General features: G+C 34.8%; 1 protein-coding gene and 1 pseudogene across 3 annotated transcripts in view; one reads left to right on the plus strand and one right to left on the minus strand.

Annotated features, from left to right (window-relative positions):
* The window catches only part of LOC107549804 (ATP-sensitive inward rectifier potassium channel 10-like), a 9302-nt pseudogene extending 6285 nt beyond the window's left edge, over positions 1–3017 (minus strand).
* Positions 3018–8209: 5192 nt separating this feature from the next.
* The window catches only part of LOC107549813 (purine nucleoside phosphorylase-like), a 15235-nt gene continuing 4254 nt past the window's right edge, over positions 8210–19190 (plus strand). Inside the window, exons 1-4 of one of the 3 annotated variants that reach the window (XM_016230988.1) lie at positions 8210–8442; positions 13619–13788; positions 14314–14417; positions 18534–18709. In XM_016230988.1, the coding sequence (XP_016086474.1) occupies positions 8420–8442; positions 13619–13788; positions 14314–14417; positions 18534–18709 (473 nt within the window). In that variant the 5' untranslated portion in view covers positions 8210–8419. Of the gene's footprint in view, positions 8443–13618; positions 13789–14067; positions 14235–14313; positions 14418–18533; positions 18710–19190 lie in introns of those variants that run through there. The other 2 variants (XM_016230986.1, XM_016230987.1) reach the window with 2 other exon arrangements.

The raw sequence follows: 19190 nt of genomic DNA on the forward strand, positions 1-19190 counted from the left end.
AGAGGCCTCAGGAGCGCAGTGTGCAGCCCACACGCTCAAAATGGCGACCGCCATTACAGGAAGGGCAGCAGAGTGTGGCATGACCTCCAAGACAGTGTGGCTTGAGAGCGCTGACGTCACCGGGATGCCTGCAGCTCGCACCGACATCAGAGGTGGGTCCATCACACTAGCTATCAGTCCTTTCAGTCTTGGCCCAATCTCCGCGTCCGACTCAGGAGCTTGGATACTATAGCCCCCCCCCAAAAAAAAAATCCTTAGGGGAAATCTTGGAGATAGTCGTGACGTGGAGAGACTCAGCCGTGGCGGCCATCTTGCGTTGAAGCTCTTGAATGGTGGACATGTTGTGAATAATCTCTTGAGTGATGATGTGAGCAGGCTCTGGTTTGGCAGACGTGACGTGAGCAGGCCCTGGGGTAGCAGACATGATGGTATCAGACTCTGGCTTGGCAGACATGATGTGATCAGGCTTTGACTTGGTAGATATGACATGAGTAAACTTTGACTTAACTGGCAAGATGTGAGCTGGTCCTGGAGTAGCAGACATGACGTGAGCAGGCTTTGGCATAGCAGGCATGACGTTAGCAGGCTTTGGCGTAGCAGACATGACGTGAGCAGACCCTGGAGTAGCAGGCGTGACGTGAACAACTCCAGACATGGCAGTTGGAATGTGAAGAGGCTCTGGTGTGGTGGGCACTGTAGTATTGCGGGGTTGCATATCTGCAAAACCCACAGTGTACGATGAGCCGCACAACAGCAGAGCATGATCAATAAATTGTTCAAGTGACCAGTGTGGGGTTTTGCGTGGCATTAAATAGGATATTTCAGGTGATAGTCCAAAACGAAAAATGTCTTTAAGAGCAGTGTTATTAAAGCCCACCTGGTCACAAAGTCCACAAAAATCCTCCACATAGTTCTCAATGCCCTGATTGCCTTGTCGAAGACGCAATACACAAACTGTTGGATTCATTGTTGCGGTCATGTATTCTGTAACGAATCATCCACTGAAGGCGAGCGTAGTGAGAACCCAAGTGCTGCTACTTTAATGTACTTTATTTACAGTATATATATATATATATAAAAGCATTTTCTTTTCTTTTAGAGTAAATTGAGACTTGCATGTTTTCTGGGTTTATATTTATATGTATAATATTATGTATATGTTACTATAATGCACATTTTGTTTTGTTTTGTTTTGTAATAAAATGTGACCTGCATGTTTTCTGTGTTCAGGTGAGTAAATGAATGCGCACCTTGGCGAGGAAGGTTCCGGTGATGAAGATCTCCATGGCAGTGGTGATGAGGAGCAGGACAATGGCAGACGCACATTCCTCCGTGATGCAGCAGTATCCGTATCCGATGGTGGTCTGAGTCTCCAGCGAGAAGAGAAAGGCTGCGGTCAGTGTTTGCATCTGCATCACAAACACACTGTGGTTTGCTGGAGGATCAAACTCTACGGAAGAAACATAAACATCAGACACAAACTGCTGCATACAAACAAGCACATGGATGTAATAGGGGTTTTATTTTATTGGATGGACTGTGGCTTACTGTATCACAGATAATATAATCTTTATAATAATCTTTAGATGTAGCAAAAATATTTTATTAAATTATTTATTATTTAATTTAATTATTGAAGTCAAAGTCAAAGTCAAAGTCAAATCTGCTTTATTGTCAATTCTTCCACATGTACAGTACATACACACAGAGAATTGAAATTGCGTTACTCTCAGACCCTTGGGTGCATACAGATAACATAATGAGACGGGTGTTGTAGATGTCCTGAAGGGAGGGGAGAGAGGCACCAACGATCTTCTCAGCTGCTCTCACTATGCGTTGAAGTGTCTTGCGGCAGGACGCGTTGCAGGCGCCATACCACACAGTGATGCAGCTGGTCAGGATGCTCTCGATGGTGCCTCTGTAGAAGGTGCACATGATGGGGGCCGGGGCTCTGGCTCTTCTCAGTTAATACATCATCATTTAATAATTTCATTATTAATTTTAATTATTTCATATTTACATTGTTTTGTCCTTTATTTTTCATTTATATGCATCTTGCCTCCATTCTGAGGAAACATTTTATTGATCAGATATTTCGCTTTTAAAACTCAGGAGACTTAATGGAGTTGTCATTTGTTTCATTTAAGTATTAACCTGGTCTCCTAACGTTTGTTAGAAGTAATAAAAGTGAGAAAAATCATTTAGATTTTGATGAAAGATTAGGTCAAAATAAACATTATTTCTTTATAAAAACATGTATGGAATATCAGCGCTATTATTGTTAACTAAAACTATAAAAAAATTTAATTTTTGTTAATTTAAATAAAATACATTTTAACTGAAATAATATTTAAAAATGTACTTATTTTGTATCAGCTAGTTATCAAGGCAACATCTGTAATTTCTCATCAACTTGAAGTACTAAAATAACTAAAAATTAAAAACACAAAACTATATAAACTTAATAAAAAAAAGACAAAAACACAACAAAATTACTAAAACTTTAACTAAAATGAAAATATTTTAAAAAATAATAATTTCAGTTATTAATAAAAATTATAATAGCATACTAGTTATAATAAAATAAGAGTGTCATGCAAGAATCATTCACAATAAGTCCAGAACATGAATAAAGAAAGTCATTTTATGTTGATTTTAACTCTGCTTCCAGCTCTTACCGAGCAGGTCTCCATACACCAAAGCCAGCAGGAACCACAGCAGTCCAAAGGTGAACCAGGTTCACACAAACGTGGTGCTGAACAGAACCAGTTTGTACCTCCACTGCATTTCACAAAGGTGGTCCAGGGTTCACGCAGGTACAAAGTGTCACGCCCACTCACGTGCTCGATGCGGACGTTGCTCCACCCATCCTTGGATAGCACCCGCCTCCAGTGCACCATCTGACTCCCATGCCCCACCCCACCGAGCAGAGGCTTTAGGACGTCTGTCTGCGTCTGAGAGTGGCACACCTTCTGAGGGGCAGGGCCGTTAGAAGAAAGGGGTGTGGCCGACGTCATCTAGAGGAGAAACAAGTGGCGAAAGACAATGTGGTTGATGCTCATGACACAAAACAGTGAAGTTATGTTTATGCATTTGGCAGATACTTTAATCCAAAGCACTGCATTCATTTGTTTTTACTTTAAGGTAAGATACCACAGGTGAATAGGGTAAAAAACACAACTAATCAATATCATCATACTTGCCCAGTTGATTTGATTGCAGTAAAATTAGCAAAACATTTTTTTGTATGGTAAGTTTAAATATGCAAATGATGCATTATCTAATTAAATATGCACACATTTGCATACATTTCCAGAACAGAAATCTGAACATTGGTTCAAAATTCTTGTTTGATTTTGTTGACATATTAGAGTTTTTACTGAGGGGATTTTGGATTTCTCGTTTTATCTCTCCATAGATCAGAAAATACTCAAAAAATATTTTCACCATTTGTCTATGAATAAACCCCTCATTAAAACCCTTCAGAATATAGATTGGAATTAAATTGTAAGTTTTGGTGTATGTAAGTGCTGCTGAAGAGGAGAAAAAACTCAAAGCCTTTAAAAATGTGCATTTTGACCACGTTTTTTAGGAGTAAAATGTTGTATAAATAAATGTGAATGATATAAAAACAAATCCCTCTGCAAAACCCTTCAGAATATATAGAGGAATTAAACTCTAAGTTTTGGTGTATGTAAGTGCTGCTGAAGTGGAGAAAAAACTCAAAGCCTTTAAAAATGTGCATTTTCACCACGTTTTTAGGAGTAAAATGTTATATAAATAAATGTGAATGATATAAAAACAAATCCCTCTGCAAAACCCTTCAGAATATATAGAGGAATTAAACTCTAAGTTTTGGTGTATGTAAGTGCTGCTGAAGTGGAGAAAAAACTCAAAGCCTTTAAAAATGTGCATTTTCACCACGTTTTTAGGAGTAAAATGTTATATAAATAAATGTGAATGATATAAAAACAAATCCCTCAGCAAAAACCTTCAGAATATAGAGAGGAATAAAACTGCTAAGTCTGGTGTATGCAAGTGTTACTGAAATTGAGAAACAAACTCATTTTTAGAAAACAGCCTGAAATCTACAGGCACAAATAGATAAAGTGCAATAAAATAAATTATATTTTGGATGCTTTCTGTGCCAAAATTGACCAGTGCATGAAATAACAATGTTTTTGCCTGTTGTGTCTTGCCTTAAATAAAAAAGAGACAGTAAACAATAATGGAAAAGAATGAGAAAAGTGATGAAATTGTAGGGAATTGAGCCTTTACTTTACTTTACTTTTAGTCATTTAGCAGATGCTTTTATCCAAAGCGACTTACAAATAAGAAAAAGTAATTAAAACTAAAAGCTAAAACTCTATAAATACTATATACATACACACATTTAAGAAAATAAAATAAATTAAATAAAAATGACAAATGCATACAACAACATTTCAAAACTAAAACATTTAAATGAAAACAAAAAAATAAAAAATAAAAACAATTCAAACATACACAAATAATAAAAATTTATTGAAGCTAAAAGCTTTTAAGAAAATAAAATAAATTAAATTAAAATGACAAATGCATACAACAACATTTCAAAACTAAAACATTTAAATGAAAACAAAAAAATAAAGCTAAAAACAATTCAAAAATATTAAAAGAACAAAAGGTATGAGTATAATAATGATTCTAACATAATACTAAGCCAAACACCAAAAAACAACTACATATGTGTATGTACAGCCACACACATATACATATACATGTACATATATATATAAATACATTAAATATATATATATTATTTCATTTCCATTTTGTATGTTGAAGTACTGAAATAACTCAAAATAAATAAAAGTAAAACTTAATAAAAAGCCGATATAGACATAATGAAAAACTAATAAAATGACAACATTACTACAACTGTAACTAAAACTAAAATAGATAACTAATACAAATCAAAGTACATTAGTTCATCAGTAATCCTAAAAAAATAATACTGAGGCAAACACACATGCTAAAATAACAACAACTTACTGACACATAGTAAGAAATAGATTGAAATATATATTGAGCCATATATAAGGTTGCAGTACATGCATCATTGTGCATTATATCAGAGTGTTTGCATTGACTGATAGGCCACGGCTCAAACACAATGTCTTTTAATGCTTGAAATACAAATATGCTCAGTCAGATGCCATGATATTCAGCTCATTCAGTGGCCTTCAGCGGTTTTCTTTTGTATTGTACTTTTGTATTGTGTACAATAATACACAATACAAAAGTTATTTTGTACTTTTGTATTGTGGTGTAGATTTCAGTCCATAGGGAGAAGTGCAGTTTATCTGGTTAATCAGGTGAACAGAACAGATTATTTTACACGAGAGAGATTTTAACCAACAATGAGCCGAAAGAGACGCACTAAATGAGGTCATGTGAAAAAAATCCATACTGTATCTCCTCATCTGCCTGTCTTCCTCAGTATTTTGCCTTGTTTTCCAGTACAAATATCTAAACATTTTCCTAAATCAAGCTACATTTTCTGGAGATGCAAAATGAGTTAAGATAGTAAGTCTCTTTTTTTAAAGTTAAATTAAGTGAGTTTATGCTTATATCAAGATATCTGTAAATATCTGTTAATAGGGTCAGAAAAATAATACAGTTTCCCCTTTGAGTTAAGTTTATTTTTCTGATCATTGACAGATATTTGTTTTCAACTTAAACATAAACATTTATTCAGTAAACAAGAGAAACAAGTCCAAACACATTTAGATGCATTAATGTGCAATAAAACAAAGTCTCTCTTCTCTTTATCAGCAGAACACTTATATAACAGCATTAATTATATTCAGTGTTATGTAATTTGATGGATCACCATCCTTTCATATACATTATCCTCATTTATTTATATTTGTCCTCATTTGTAAGTCACTTTGGATACAAGCGTCTGCTAAATGACTAAATAAATAAACAAAATAAAAATTATCCGATCTGAAGCTGTATCAAATGTACCATGATAACCATAGTTTCTGCCAAAATACCATAATGTAAAATGATTTGTTGATGTAGTGAATATAAAACAAAGACTATTGAAGTACATTTTGCAAGAAAATGCTATTTCAGTTTTTTATACTTAAATAAATTCACATTTAGTTCAATGTGTTACTTGCCTTTTCTGTGTAGTTGTGAAATTTACTAGCAATTTCTGATCGAAAACTGTTTCTATATCAATAAAACTGAGAAAACGAACAAAAATGTTCTGAAAGCTTCTTGCATGATATGATCACATATTCATTTATTATGCTTGTACACTGGTAACTATGTGGCATTTGGTCTATAATGATGGTTATCATGGTAAAGACTGAAGGTGTTTAATACTTGTGATGTGTCCAGGTTCCAGGTTCTGTCTCTGTCTCTCTCTCAACCATCTCTCTCTCTCAAGTACAAAGGAATGTATTGTTTGAAACACTCACCAAAGGGACAAAACCGACCACTGACAAACACATCTTTGTGTGTGTGTGTGTGTGTGTGAGACACAATGGCTGCTCATTAGTATTCCAAAATCGATAATGATCCCCCCTCCACAAAAAATTCAACCTGGAGTTGCACTTTCCAAACTCTCACTTTTCTTTCTTTCTTTCTTTCTTTCTTTCTTTCTTTCTTTCTTTCTTTCTTTCTTTCTTTCTTTCTTTCTTTCACAGTTTTAGATGCACGCAAAAACACACACAGGGTCAAACTCAGGATAGTTTTGGTAAGTTTTCACATAGATTTGACCATTTTCCTAACCCTAACCTCAGCTCATCTGATAGACCATTGCACTGCAATACTTTGGTGTAATGCATATGTAATGCATTACACACTGTATGCATGGTGTTATGCATACAGTAATGCATTTGTTTCCCAGAACATGATTTAGAAAAGTATTTAGAAAATGATCAAACAACGTCTAAAAGGCAACTTCTGACTTAGAAATACTTGATAAACACAAATGTTGCAACTGTTACAAAGATGTAACAACTTGAATGAGAACTCCAGAGTGATGAGGCGTTTCATTAATGAGAGAGATGCAGAATGAGTGAGTGATGCTGCTGCTGCTGCTGAATACTGTGACCTGCAGGAGGCGCTGAGTGACACATCCATCACCGAAACCTGCCACTGCATGCACTGCTGCATGGCAAGCATGCTTCACACTTTATAGAACATTTCAAATTAAAATTTCAAATGCTAATTTATTGCATTTCCTAAACAACAATTATATTTTGTCATTATATATATATATATATACACACACACACACACACGCACAACATTTTATATTAAAAACTGAAATGCTTATTAATAGTTTTTAATGTTTAGATATAATGTTTATAATATATCTTCATTTTTGCCTGTTTTAAATATATTAGATGCTCAGTATCAGTCCATTAGAAAATATTCATAAAATACCTTATTTACATTCTTTCATATATTACAGAACACATTTGTAATAATATCAAAGTCTATGAACTTAGAACATTTGATATTAACAATTAAAATGCTCATTTTTGGTATTTTCCATGAATATTAATAAAAAATAATAATTTTATTTTGTGCTGTTATGTTCATATCTTTATTTTGCCTGTTCTAAATATATTAAATGCTCAGTGTCACTCCATTAAAATACTTATTGTTTTGTATATATTAAATGTTCATTTTGTATACATTGTAAAGTATCTTTCCTCTGCATCTGTTCCTCCACATAATATCCAAGTCTCTGATGAATAAATAAAGTAATTAATTTAAATTATTTGTGTTGCAAAACTTCTTAAACATGTTTCTGGACAATGCTATTATTATTTTTACTGAACATTAACATAAAAATGCACATTTCTTCAAATGCAAACATTGAACATTATACAATGAAACAGAACAAAAAGAGAAAAGCAACTACAAAAATAAATACTGAGATAAATACTTTTTATCAATAATGAGTCTTATCATTTATAATTTTGTATAATTATATAAAAATAAGAATAAGGGTAAATAAACAAATAGCTCAAGCTTTCAAAGTATTTGTAGTTTCTCTACTACAGTCAACAAAATCATGAAGTTGGGTTTTTTATTAGTAAACTTGCATTCATGAATGTGAAGCTTGTTTGTTTCTTTGTTTACATTTGTGGCGGCTGACGTCACATGCGAATGATGTCACAAAGCACCGCGCTCCAGGAAATGCGCACGCCCTGCGCGTCACGACTGAGCGTCTCGGGTGGAGGAGGAAACGCGTTTTATAAGCGCATTCTTCTCTCATTCACATGCATGCACCGCCGGAGGAACGCGTTCAGCGGAACACTAGAGACAGACAGAGGCACGGAGACCGGAGACCGGAGACGCGCGACTTTCATTTCATTCTTCACTCACCGAAACTCAGAAACGCGTCGCGATGTTTGCTGATTCAACGACAGGGTGAGTTTAAAACGCTTCATTAAAGATGCTTTATACTGATGATGTGGATGATTTTAGCTCCGTATTTCAAATGGCATTTTATGTCTAGCGCGCGCGCATGTGGTTTATTGCGTCTTCAATATAATAGTTACATCAGAAATCATATAATAAGCGCAGCATCATCTTTAACATATCATCTATCTGCACAGTCATTTCTGCGAGTTTTACAGTTAAACTTAAACAAATAGATAAACCTGTTAAACTGGTTTGACACACTTATATTTCATATCTGACATGCATGATGTTTTACATGAATAAAGCTCTTTTAAGCACCTTAACAGTTGAGATCGTTAGATATAATGCATAACAGCTGAAACGATGAGAAGTCAAGTAATAAGATGTAATCGCGCGTGTTGGGATGCACGTGTCTTGTGTGATGCTGGGAAACCCGGTGCTTGTCGCGTGGCCTTCAGCACGTATCACTGCGATCAGATGATGAAGATGATGATGATGATGAGAGGAGAGCATCTGTGCGTTCTGAATATCTTATTCATTTCTGTTTGCTAATATGTAACTGTTTTGCAACTATACTACATATTTATTATTAGGTATGGTATGCAAGGCTGGCCCGAGCCTTTATGAGGCCCTAAGCAGAATTTTACATGGGGGGCCCTCGGTGCCACCAATACGACTGATTATTGTCAATGCGCACACTAAATCTAACACACCTAATATGTAACTGTTTTGCAACTATACTACATATTTATTATTAGGTATGGTATGCAAGGCTGGCCCGAGCCTTTATGAGGCCCTAAGCAGAATTTTACATGGGGGGCCCTCGGTGCCACCAATACGACTGATTATTGTCAATGCACACTATTCGCACACTATAAATCTAACACACACATTATCAATTTTATCTGTCGTAGCTGTGTTGCTTATATCTGCCTGGCGTGTTGTAACCCTTCTATGGTTTTTAGTTGTTACAGTAGCAAACCCGCAAGAGTGGTCATGTGTTAATTTAAACTTTAACATCCAAAGTCTTAGTGGCATACTTTATGTGGTGCTTAACTTAAAAGTAGTTAAATAAACCAGCGGACAATGCATTTACTGAAAAGAATGTTATTTTAACAACATAAGTTATTAAACACCGCAGCAAGTCATCCGTACACCTAAAACAACAACTCTTAATCTAGCTAACTGAGGCATAATGATACTGGAACATAAAAGCAAAGACAGGGTAAGGTAAAAAATGTTAAGTTGTTATCAGTACCGAGTTTATGAAACAGAAGCTTATTTTTATTACAAAAATGTATACCCCGGAAAATTTTACACAGACAAAAATGTTTTTTTTAATGTTTTTCTAAAACTAGCTAAATTAAATGTTATATTATAATCGAGAGAAAGACATGCTCAGTGCTTTATATCACAACTGTTCAGTGTTTCAGACATTTCAATACAGATTTCAATTAAGTACTATTGTTACGGGGCTGACGAGACGTGAGACGTGCGGATCCACTTGCAAGCTATTTATTAGGAGAAGACAGAGACGTGGTCATAAAACAGGCTTGGGTCAGATAATGGCAGACAGGTATATGGTGGGCAAGACACAAGAAGAAACCTAATGCTAGCAGAGGTGAACTATCGGCAAACAGAATCAAAGGGGCGAGACTAGAGGGAACGAGAACACAGACAAGGCAAGACTAAGGTAAGGATAAGACAAACTAAACAGGCTCTGTAAAGTAGCTATCGCTAGGGGAGTGATAATCGCTAAACAATACTCGGCAGTGGAATGGGATCAGAGTGAGAGTTAAATAGGGGATGTGTGAGTGATAACAGCTGTGTGCAATCAGTGCTGTGCAATCAACTGTGTGTGTGTCATCAGTGCAGTGGATGATGGGATATGTAGTCCGGGGTGATATGCAACAGTGTGTAGTGCGAGAGTCCCTGAAATGGGAAGGGTGACCTCTGATGGCTAGCCGACGGAAGTTCATGGACCGGACACGTGACAACTATCAACAAAATTTAGTTTGTTAAATACACTGATTTCTATGGAAAGCGGTAATAATACTCCTTTCAATTAAAATGTGACGCGTTTTATTCCTATCAAATACACATTGTGTAGGTAGCTATAACGTTTACGCTGTTTTTCTCCCAGTTCGCTGGCCACTTACTTTCATGCATTTCGGGAGAAATGGGTGAATTTCCGTGATGTTAATCCGACAGATCCACACGACAGCGTCCAGCGCACATTATAGATCAACTAACATGGTCATTAAGGTTGTTTAAACGACAAAACTAATTAATTTACACGTATTTGATAATCACAATATGCTGTATCATATAGCTTATGATATATTTATGAAGTATTTAACAAAAAAAGGAAAAAACTATATAAAAGTCATACATCTGTCAAATTTTGGATGCATGATGCCTTGCTATGGAAATAAAACGATACGTATAGATTATTTAATTGTTTAATATTGCGTTTTTGTATTATTACCTTTGTCCATTGACATAATATATCACCAAAAAAAATTATGAAATAAAATAATAATCAAGCTGTCATTTCATGTATTCTTGGGGGCCCCCTGGTGGCCACGGGGACCCTAAGCAGCCGCTTAGTTCGCTTATGCCTCGGGCCGGCTCTGTGGTATGGAAGGCCGTTTCCGCCACTGAATTAAAAATAAAAAAGGTTATCGCGACTTTTATAACTCGCTATTTTATATCTCACAACTCTGAGAAAAAAAGTCAGAATTGTGAGACATAAAATAGCGAGTTATAAAATCAGAATTGCAAGATAAAAATGTGCAATTCTTCTGAACATTCATTAATCTTAGGTATGCCAATATTTAATAACAGGTTGTTAAAATCGAAAGTTGCACCTGTGTTATTTAATGAGCTAAACCAGTGATATCATGATTAGTTGTCATGGTGACCATAGCGCCTGGTGTTCAGCAGACATCCTGGCATCCAGTATATTGAGTGAGGGGACTGTGACGATTTGTTAACCTAATGAATAATTGATTTGTTAAATCAAATTAAAATTAGTGTGTCAGATTGGTCGAGACGCTACACGACTTTTTATAACTCGCTATTTTATATCTCACAACTCTGAGAAAAAAAGTCAGAATTGTGAGATATAAAATAGCGAGTTATAAAATCAGAATTGCAAGATAAAAATGTGCAATTCTTCTGAACATTCATTAATCTTAGGTATGCCAATATTTAATAACAGGTTGTTAAAATCGAAAGTTGCACCTGTGTTATTTAATGAGCTAACACGAACAAAGACTTGTATTTTTTTAAACAAAGATTAATAACTTCTGTAGCAAATGTAGCTATTGTGAATGTTAATGCATTAACTAAACTTAACTAACGAGGTCTTATTGTAAAGTGATACCTATTGGTCTTTATAGTTCTTTTGCACTTTAATCTGTAAAACTTTTAGCTTTATAAATGTTTCTGTATTGCTTTATTGCATTTAAATGTTCAGTTGTTTTTGTTATAAGAAAAAAGTTATTAAACCTGTTATACTGTATTATGACCACTTTTTTTTTAAACTAAATTTCAATATCGTGATAATACCGTATACCGTGATAAAAGCATTAGCAATTAATCCCAACATGAAAATCTGATACCGGCATATCCCTAAATGGAATGTTCCTGCACATTGTGAACTTTCAGAGAACATTCGGAAATAATGATTTGTAACTTAATGTGAACGTAAGTAAATGTTCCTGGAAGTGAGTCATATCAGAGATTGATTCAGTAACAGCTCTGAGTGATTCGGGGAGTCTCCCGTGTGAGTCATTAGCAGAACTGCTCATCTGCACATTAATCGGACTAATCCAGCCATTATTTTCCAGTCCCCGGTGTTTTTATTTCATTACATTGAGCTCAGATAAAACACATGATTTGTTGTAATGAAAACATTAAATAGATAAGAAGGCAGGCAGAACGACTCGACCGCAGACTCTCATGCTTCATTCAGTCATACATACTTTTCTCTTTCAAACATTGAGTCCTAATAAGACATTCATAGGTTGCTTTGAAAACGCTGCTTTTTATGTTTGAGAGTAAAACGCTATTTAGTGAAGCTTAAGCTAAAAGAACATTTGTCAGAGACTTAATCCGGAACAGTGTTGATTCCATTTTAGTTTTTCTTAATATTTTGAGTTTGAGTTCTATACATTGTTTTTGTTTATGATATTTATTAATTTTTTTAGATGTCTAAATAGTCATTTCTATTTCAGTTTTATTGTTATTTTAGTTCAACTAAATGAAAATTAGAAATGTTGCTTTGGTTTGAAATAAAAGAAGTTTAGTTTTTTTATATTTTATTTTATTTCAGTTCATGTTTATTTTATTTGAAGTATTTTTCTAATGTTTTTAGTTTTAGTCAACTATATTAACTCTGATCCAGAAGCCGTATTATCTTACACATTTAGTTTTTAAGTAAATCTAATGATAGAAATTGAGATCATTAATTACATTCATTTTAGTAAAAATTTTTAGTTATTTTTGTGTGTTTCTGTAATTTTTTGTGTTTTAGTGTTTATATATATATATGTGTGTGTGTGTTTGTCTATATAGTAATTTTTATTTCAGATTTCTAGCTAGTTAAACTAAATGAAAATGAAAATGTTGTTCTGGAAGCTAGTTGAAATAAAAACGTTAATTTAAAAAATATTTTATTTAAGTCATGTTTATTTTATTTCAAGTAATGGAAATGTTTTTTTTAATGTTTTTAGTTTTGGTTAACTATAATAACCCTCATTATCGTACACATTTTGCTTTTCAAGTAAATCTAATTATAGCAAATGAGAATTTTTTAGAATAAAGTTTTAGCAATTTTTGTGTTTTTGTTATTTTTATTAGTTCTTTTAAAATGTCTACATAATTTTTATTTCTACATTTTTTATTTGATCATAATTATATATATATATATATAGCTTTTTTTAGTTAAACTAAATGAAAATGAGAACTGCTGCCTTGGCAAGTAGTTGAAATAAATTAAGTTTAAGGTTTTTTAGATTTTATTTCAGTTAATGTTTATTTTATCCATTTAGTGTTTATTTTATCCAGAAGAATTAACTTTTATTTTAAAACACATTTTGCTTCTAATGATAGCAAATTAGATTAAATGAGCACTTATTTCACTAAAAATCACATGACCCTCTCTGCTCTCCCTCAGGTACAGTTATGAGGAGTGTAAGGCCACAGCTGATTGGCTGCTGGCTCAGGCTCCAGTGCGCCCCCTGCTGGGGATCGTGTGCGGCTCCGGTCTCGGAGGACTGGCAGAAATGCTGAAAGATCCGCTGGTCATCGACTACAGTGACATCCCCAGCTTCCCTCGGAGCACCGGTGAGTTCAGACCATGTGCTGCGACGGCTGATTGTGCTGTACTCATCTCCAGACTGACTCCTAACCCTGCTGCCTTGGCAAGTAGTTGAAATAAATTAAGTTTAAGGTTTTTTAGATTTTATTTCAGTTAATGTTTATTTTATCCATTTAGTGTTTATTTTATCCAGAAGAATTAACTTTTATTTTAAAACACATTTTGCTTCTAATGATAGCAAATTAGATTAAATGAGCACTTATTTCACTAAAAATCACATGACCCTCTCTGCTCTCCCTCAGGTACAGTTATGAGGAGTGTAAGGCCACAGCTGATTGGCTGCTGGCTCAGGCTCCAGTGCGCCCCCTGCTGGGGATCGTGTGCGGCTCCGGTCTCGGAGGACTGGCAGAAATGCTGAAAGATCCGCTGGTCATCGACTACAGTGACATCCCCAGCTTCCCTCGGAGCACCAGTGAGTTCAGACCATGTGCTGCGACGGCTGATTGTGCTGTACTCATCTCCAGACTGACTCCTAACTGTGTTTTCTGTAGTTCACGGTCACGCTGGAAGGCTGGTGTTCGGCAAGCTTAAAGGAAAGCCGTGTGTTTGCATGCAGGGCAGGTTTCATCTGTATGAAGGATACACCATTCAGAAGGTGATTAACACACTAACTGTTCATCTGAAATCTGTTCGAACGTTCTGCTAACATTCCCATTAAGTTATGAAAACATTAAATCTGATTGTTCTCTGAACATTAAAAAATTCAGTTTTTTAAAATGTTTTTTCTTGGTTATGCAAACCAGTATCATTGAGATACTATTATAGTTTTTATTAATATTTAGAATTAGTTTCCATTTGAATTTTAGTTTGTTTTAGTAATTTTGTTGTGATTTTATTAGTTGTTATTATTTGTATTATATTATTTTTGTTTTATTATTATTTTTTAAATATGTCTATATAGTATTCATGTAATTTTTATTTTAATTGTTGTTGTTTTTTTGAATATCAAGTTAAACTAAATGAAAATGAGAAATGTTGCCTTGGCAACTAGTTGAAATTAAGTTTAGGGTTTTATATTTTATTTAATTTTTTCGTTTTTGTTTTATTAGTTTTTTTATTTTAATTTTAAATATGTCTATATATTAATTAAATTTTTATTTTGGTTTTAGTAATTTTAGAACATGAAGCTAAACTAAATGAAATATTTAAAAAAAACGTTTATTTTATTTTAGTTTCTTTTTCTTTTAATATATATATATAGTTGTCGTTCATTTTAATTTCAGTTTTAGTTATTTTAGAACATCCAGTTAAATTAAATTAAAATGATAAATGTTTTCTTGGCAACTAGATGAAATGAAAAAGTTTATGATTTTTATATTTTAATTTTTTATTGTTTGATTTATTTCTTTTTAAATGTCTATGTAGTTTTGTTGATTGTTATTTAAATTTTAGTTTTAGTTATTTTATAACATCAAGTTAAACTTAAATGAAAATAAGAAATGTTTTCTTGGCGACTAGCTGAAATTAATTAAGTTTGTTTTTTTGTTTTTATTTGAAGTTACAAAAAATGCTTTATTGTTTTAGATTTAGCTTCAGTTCATTATAATAACCCTGTTTGGAATGTTATGGAAAACATAAATGGAACGTTACATTGTATCATTTAGCAAACTTTTAAATGTTCTCGAAATGTTCTGGAACAAGCAGTAAACGTTTAAAAAACCTTAGAAACATTTCAGAAAAACCTTCCATGACTGATGCATAAATTAGGGCTGCACGATTATGACAAAAATCATAATTGTTGATTATTCCCTTGAAATTGTAATTGCGATTATTAATTACAATTATCACAATTTACATTGATGTTTATACCATTGTTTGATGCAACTGCATGCCGTAATTTTTATATGAAAATAAACAAGCTGAAAACATTCTAACTGAAAAACCTTTAGTGCTTTTCTATAGTATTAAGCCTCAAATGTCAAATATACATCGGATTGGTTTCTTCTTTAAATGATATAAAAAGTTAAAATATGAATGGTATTATAATGTTATACTAAAATTAAAACCCTTAAGATAACATGTAGAAAAAAAACACATCTTAAGCGCGCAGAATAACATAAGTGGATGATTAATTACCGCTTTGAGCGATTACGTAATTGTGGCATCCATAATTGTAATCGCGATTAGAAATTCGATTAATTGTGCAGCCCTAGTATAAATGCTAATGTTTGAGAATGCTATTAAAGAGCAGTTTTAGTGTTTAGGAACTGTGGTGTCATTATGAACTCATGTATGATCAGTATTTGCTGAATGTAAACATCAGTGGCACTTTTACGATGTCTTTATTAATACAACACAAACGTTGCACGTGTTACACAATCATCTCTAGTTCAGCTCCTCTGAGAATAATGTCAGTGTTGTGGTAAAAACAAGCTTCAACTTTCCAATTTTGTCCCTTGTTTCTTGGCCACTGTGGGAGGTGTTGATGCAATATTCCTACGTGTACAAAGCACCATGAATAGATCCAGAAAGGCTTGTTGAAGTTCCAAACAATAACTGAAGTTTATTAAACCAAATATATAATATATAAGTGAACATATAGAAAAATTAAATAAGATAGTAAGTATGGCTCCTACACCCGGCCCCTAATTGAGGGTTTAAGCATCAATTACAATCAAATTAAATATAAATGGAGCCAAATACGCATATACAAGGAGAAATAATACTCATCTTTTAATCTTCATCCAGTCGTTCTAAGATTCAGTTCTAGTTTTCTGCATCTTCTAACAGCAGGCAAAGTTTGGTAATATGTCTTTCCAAGAAACCAGTCTTTGTCTTAAGTTTAACATTTCTTATGAGTCCTTTGGAATCAGGTAAAACTTCTGTTACTCTTCCAATAGGCCACGATCCACGAGGTGCTGAACTGTCCACAACTAGGACAATATCTCCCCTCTGCAGTCCTCTTTTAGCAGTAAACCATTTTTGTCGTTCCTGTAATAATGGTAAGTACTCTTGGGACCACCTCTTCTAAAACAGGTCAGATAAAAATTGTACTTGCCTCCATCGACGTCTGATGTATACATCTGACTTCTGAAACAGTCCAGGGGGTAAAGCAGGGCTAGACTTTAGCAGGAGAATGTGATTTGGTGTCAAAGGTTCAAGATCATGATGGTCATCAGACAATGTGGTAATGGGACGACTATTCAAGATTGATTCTACCTCACAAAAGAATGTTTGTAATTCTTCATCATCAAGGGTGTGGTGTTGCAAAATAGAGCATAAGATCTGCCTCACCATACGAATGAGTCTCTCCCATACTCCCCCATGATGTGAGGCTCCTGGAGGATTAAACGTCCACTGAATTCCTTTCGAGATCCAACTCCTTTACATTCTGAGCTCTGTCTTCCTTTGGAATATGTGCAAGCACAGTGCGACTGTTACTCACCCATTTTGTGAGATGGAATCCTCCTGTTTGACAGAGAGATGTAAGGTCTTTCACCATCTCTACTGCGTCAAGCTCTGTTGGAAGTGACTTTAAACAATCATCCACATAGAAGTTGTTTTCAACAGTGCTTATTACCTCAGATCTAAAACAGTCATTGTTATCTTTGGCTGTTTGTCTTAGAGCAAAGTTAGCACAACTGGGGGATGACACTGCCCCAAAAAGATGTTCTAGCATTCTGTGTTCTACAGCAGGCATACTGGCATCTGGCCACCAGAGGAATCGCAAAAAGTCAACATCTGCCTTTGACACTCTGACCTGATGGAACATTGCTTTGATGTCGGTCATAACTGCTACAGGTTCTTGGCGAAATCTGGTGAGGACATCGAAAAGTGTGCTGGTTAAATCAGGACCCTGAAGAAGTTCTGAGTTGAGGGATTTACCTTGAAAGGTAGCACCACAGTCAAAGACAACTCTTATGGTCCGTTTTTGTGGATGATATACACAGTGATGTGGGATGTACCATAATTTACCGTCTGTTCTTTTCAACTCTTGTTGCGGTACTACTTCAGCATAGCCCTTATTTATGACTTCAGTTAGAAATTCAGTATAGTCGGTTTTGAATTGTTCATTCCTTTTGAACTTTCTTTTTAGACTTTGAAGTCGCTGTTCTGCCACTTGGTAATTTTTGGGCAATATTGTGTCCTCCTTCCTAAAGGGTAAATCAAGAGTGTAATGTCCATCTTTCAACTTGATTGATTTATGTCTTTCGACATAGTGTAGTGGTAAAAGCAAGCTTCAACTTTCCAATTTTGTCCCTTGTTTCTTGGCCACTGTGGGAGGTGTTGATGCAATATTCCTACGCGTGCAAAGCGCCATGAATCGATCCAGAAAGGCTTGTTGAAGTTTCAAAAAATAACTGAAGTTTATTAAACCAAAATTAACTTGAATTGCAACATAAAACAAACAAACAACTTAAAGGCTAATTGCAGGCTTGTTGCACCATGCCATCTTAGCTCCATGCGTACGGTCTAAAGACTGTATGCTCTCGCACCAGCGCCCCCCTCCTGTCAGGGGTGGCATATCCTTTTAAACATTTTTCCCTTCACACCTATAGAGGGCACACACTCAGAGAAATAAACAACATTAACAATATAGCAGCAAACTAATATATAAGTGAACATATAGAAACATTAAAAAAGATAGTAAATATGGCTCCCACAGTCAGAGTGCAAAAAGTGCTTAATATGTTACAGATGCATTGTATTTTTCTGTTGATTTTGAGCTGGAATGTGACTCCGGCTTGATCCTGATGATCTGGTTTTGTAGACCACTATGCCGATGCGTGTGTTTAAGCTGATGGGCGTGGAGACGGTCATCCTGACCAATGCCGCTGGCGGACTCAACCAGGACTTTAAAGTGGGAGACATCATGGTCATAAAGGACCACATCAATATTCCAGGATTCGCTGGAAACAATCCGCTAGTGGGAGCAAACGACAAGAGGTGAGACTCTGCTGCTGCGCTGATCTGACGTGATTATCTAGTGCTGGGCGGTATGACCAAAAATGTATATCACGGTATTTTTCAAAGTTATACCGGTTTCACGGTACATGACGGTATTTTTTTTTCATGCATGAGCCGGTGTTAACCATATCTTCTACTGATTGAGAGGAAATACTGCAGTATATTGACTCAGAATGCCCTATTTTACTGTCATGATGAGTGAATATTGTCAAAAAATACCACACTAAATAGTGACTAAACACGACCCCTTTTAATACATGTTAACCAGGAGTCACTCTCATTTATAATCACAGCATCGTCTGATAAAATCAGCATGCATCTACACTAAAGAGCGGCTATGTGGTTGTTTTGGCTATATTACTCTTTTGTCTCATGCAGCGCACTGCCTGCGTCTGAGTAACAAACTAAATACAACAACAAACTAAAAAGTGCATGTGATATTAACAGACGAACTACGCTC

The sequence above is a fragment of the Sinocyclocheilus grahami genome, unplaced genomic scaffold (assembly GCF_001515645.1).
Source record: "Sinocyclocheilus grahami isolate Dianchi unplaced genomic scaffold, SAMN03320097.WGS_v1.1 scaffold381.1, whole genome shotgun sequence".
Taxonomy (NCBI): Eukaryota; Metazoa; Chordata; class Actinopteri; order Cypriniformes; family Cyprinidae; genus Sinocyclocheilus; species Sinocyclocheilus grahami.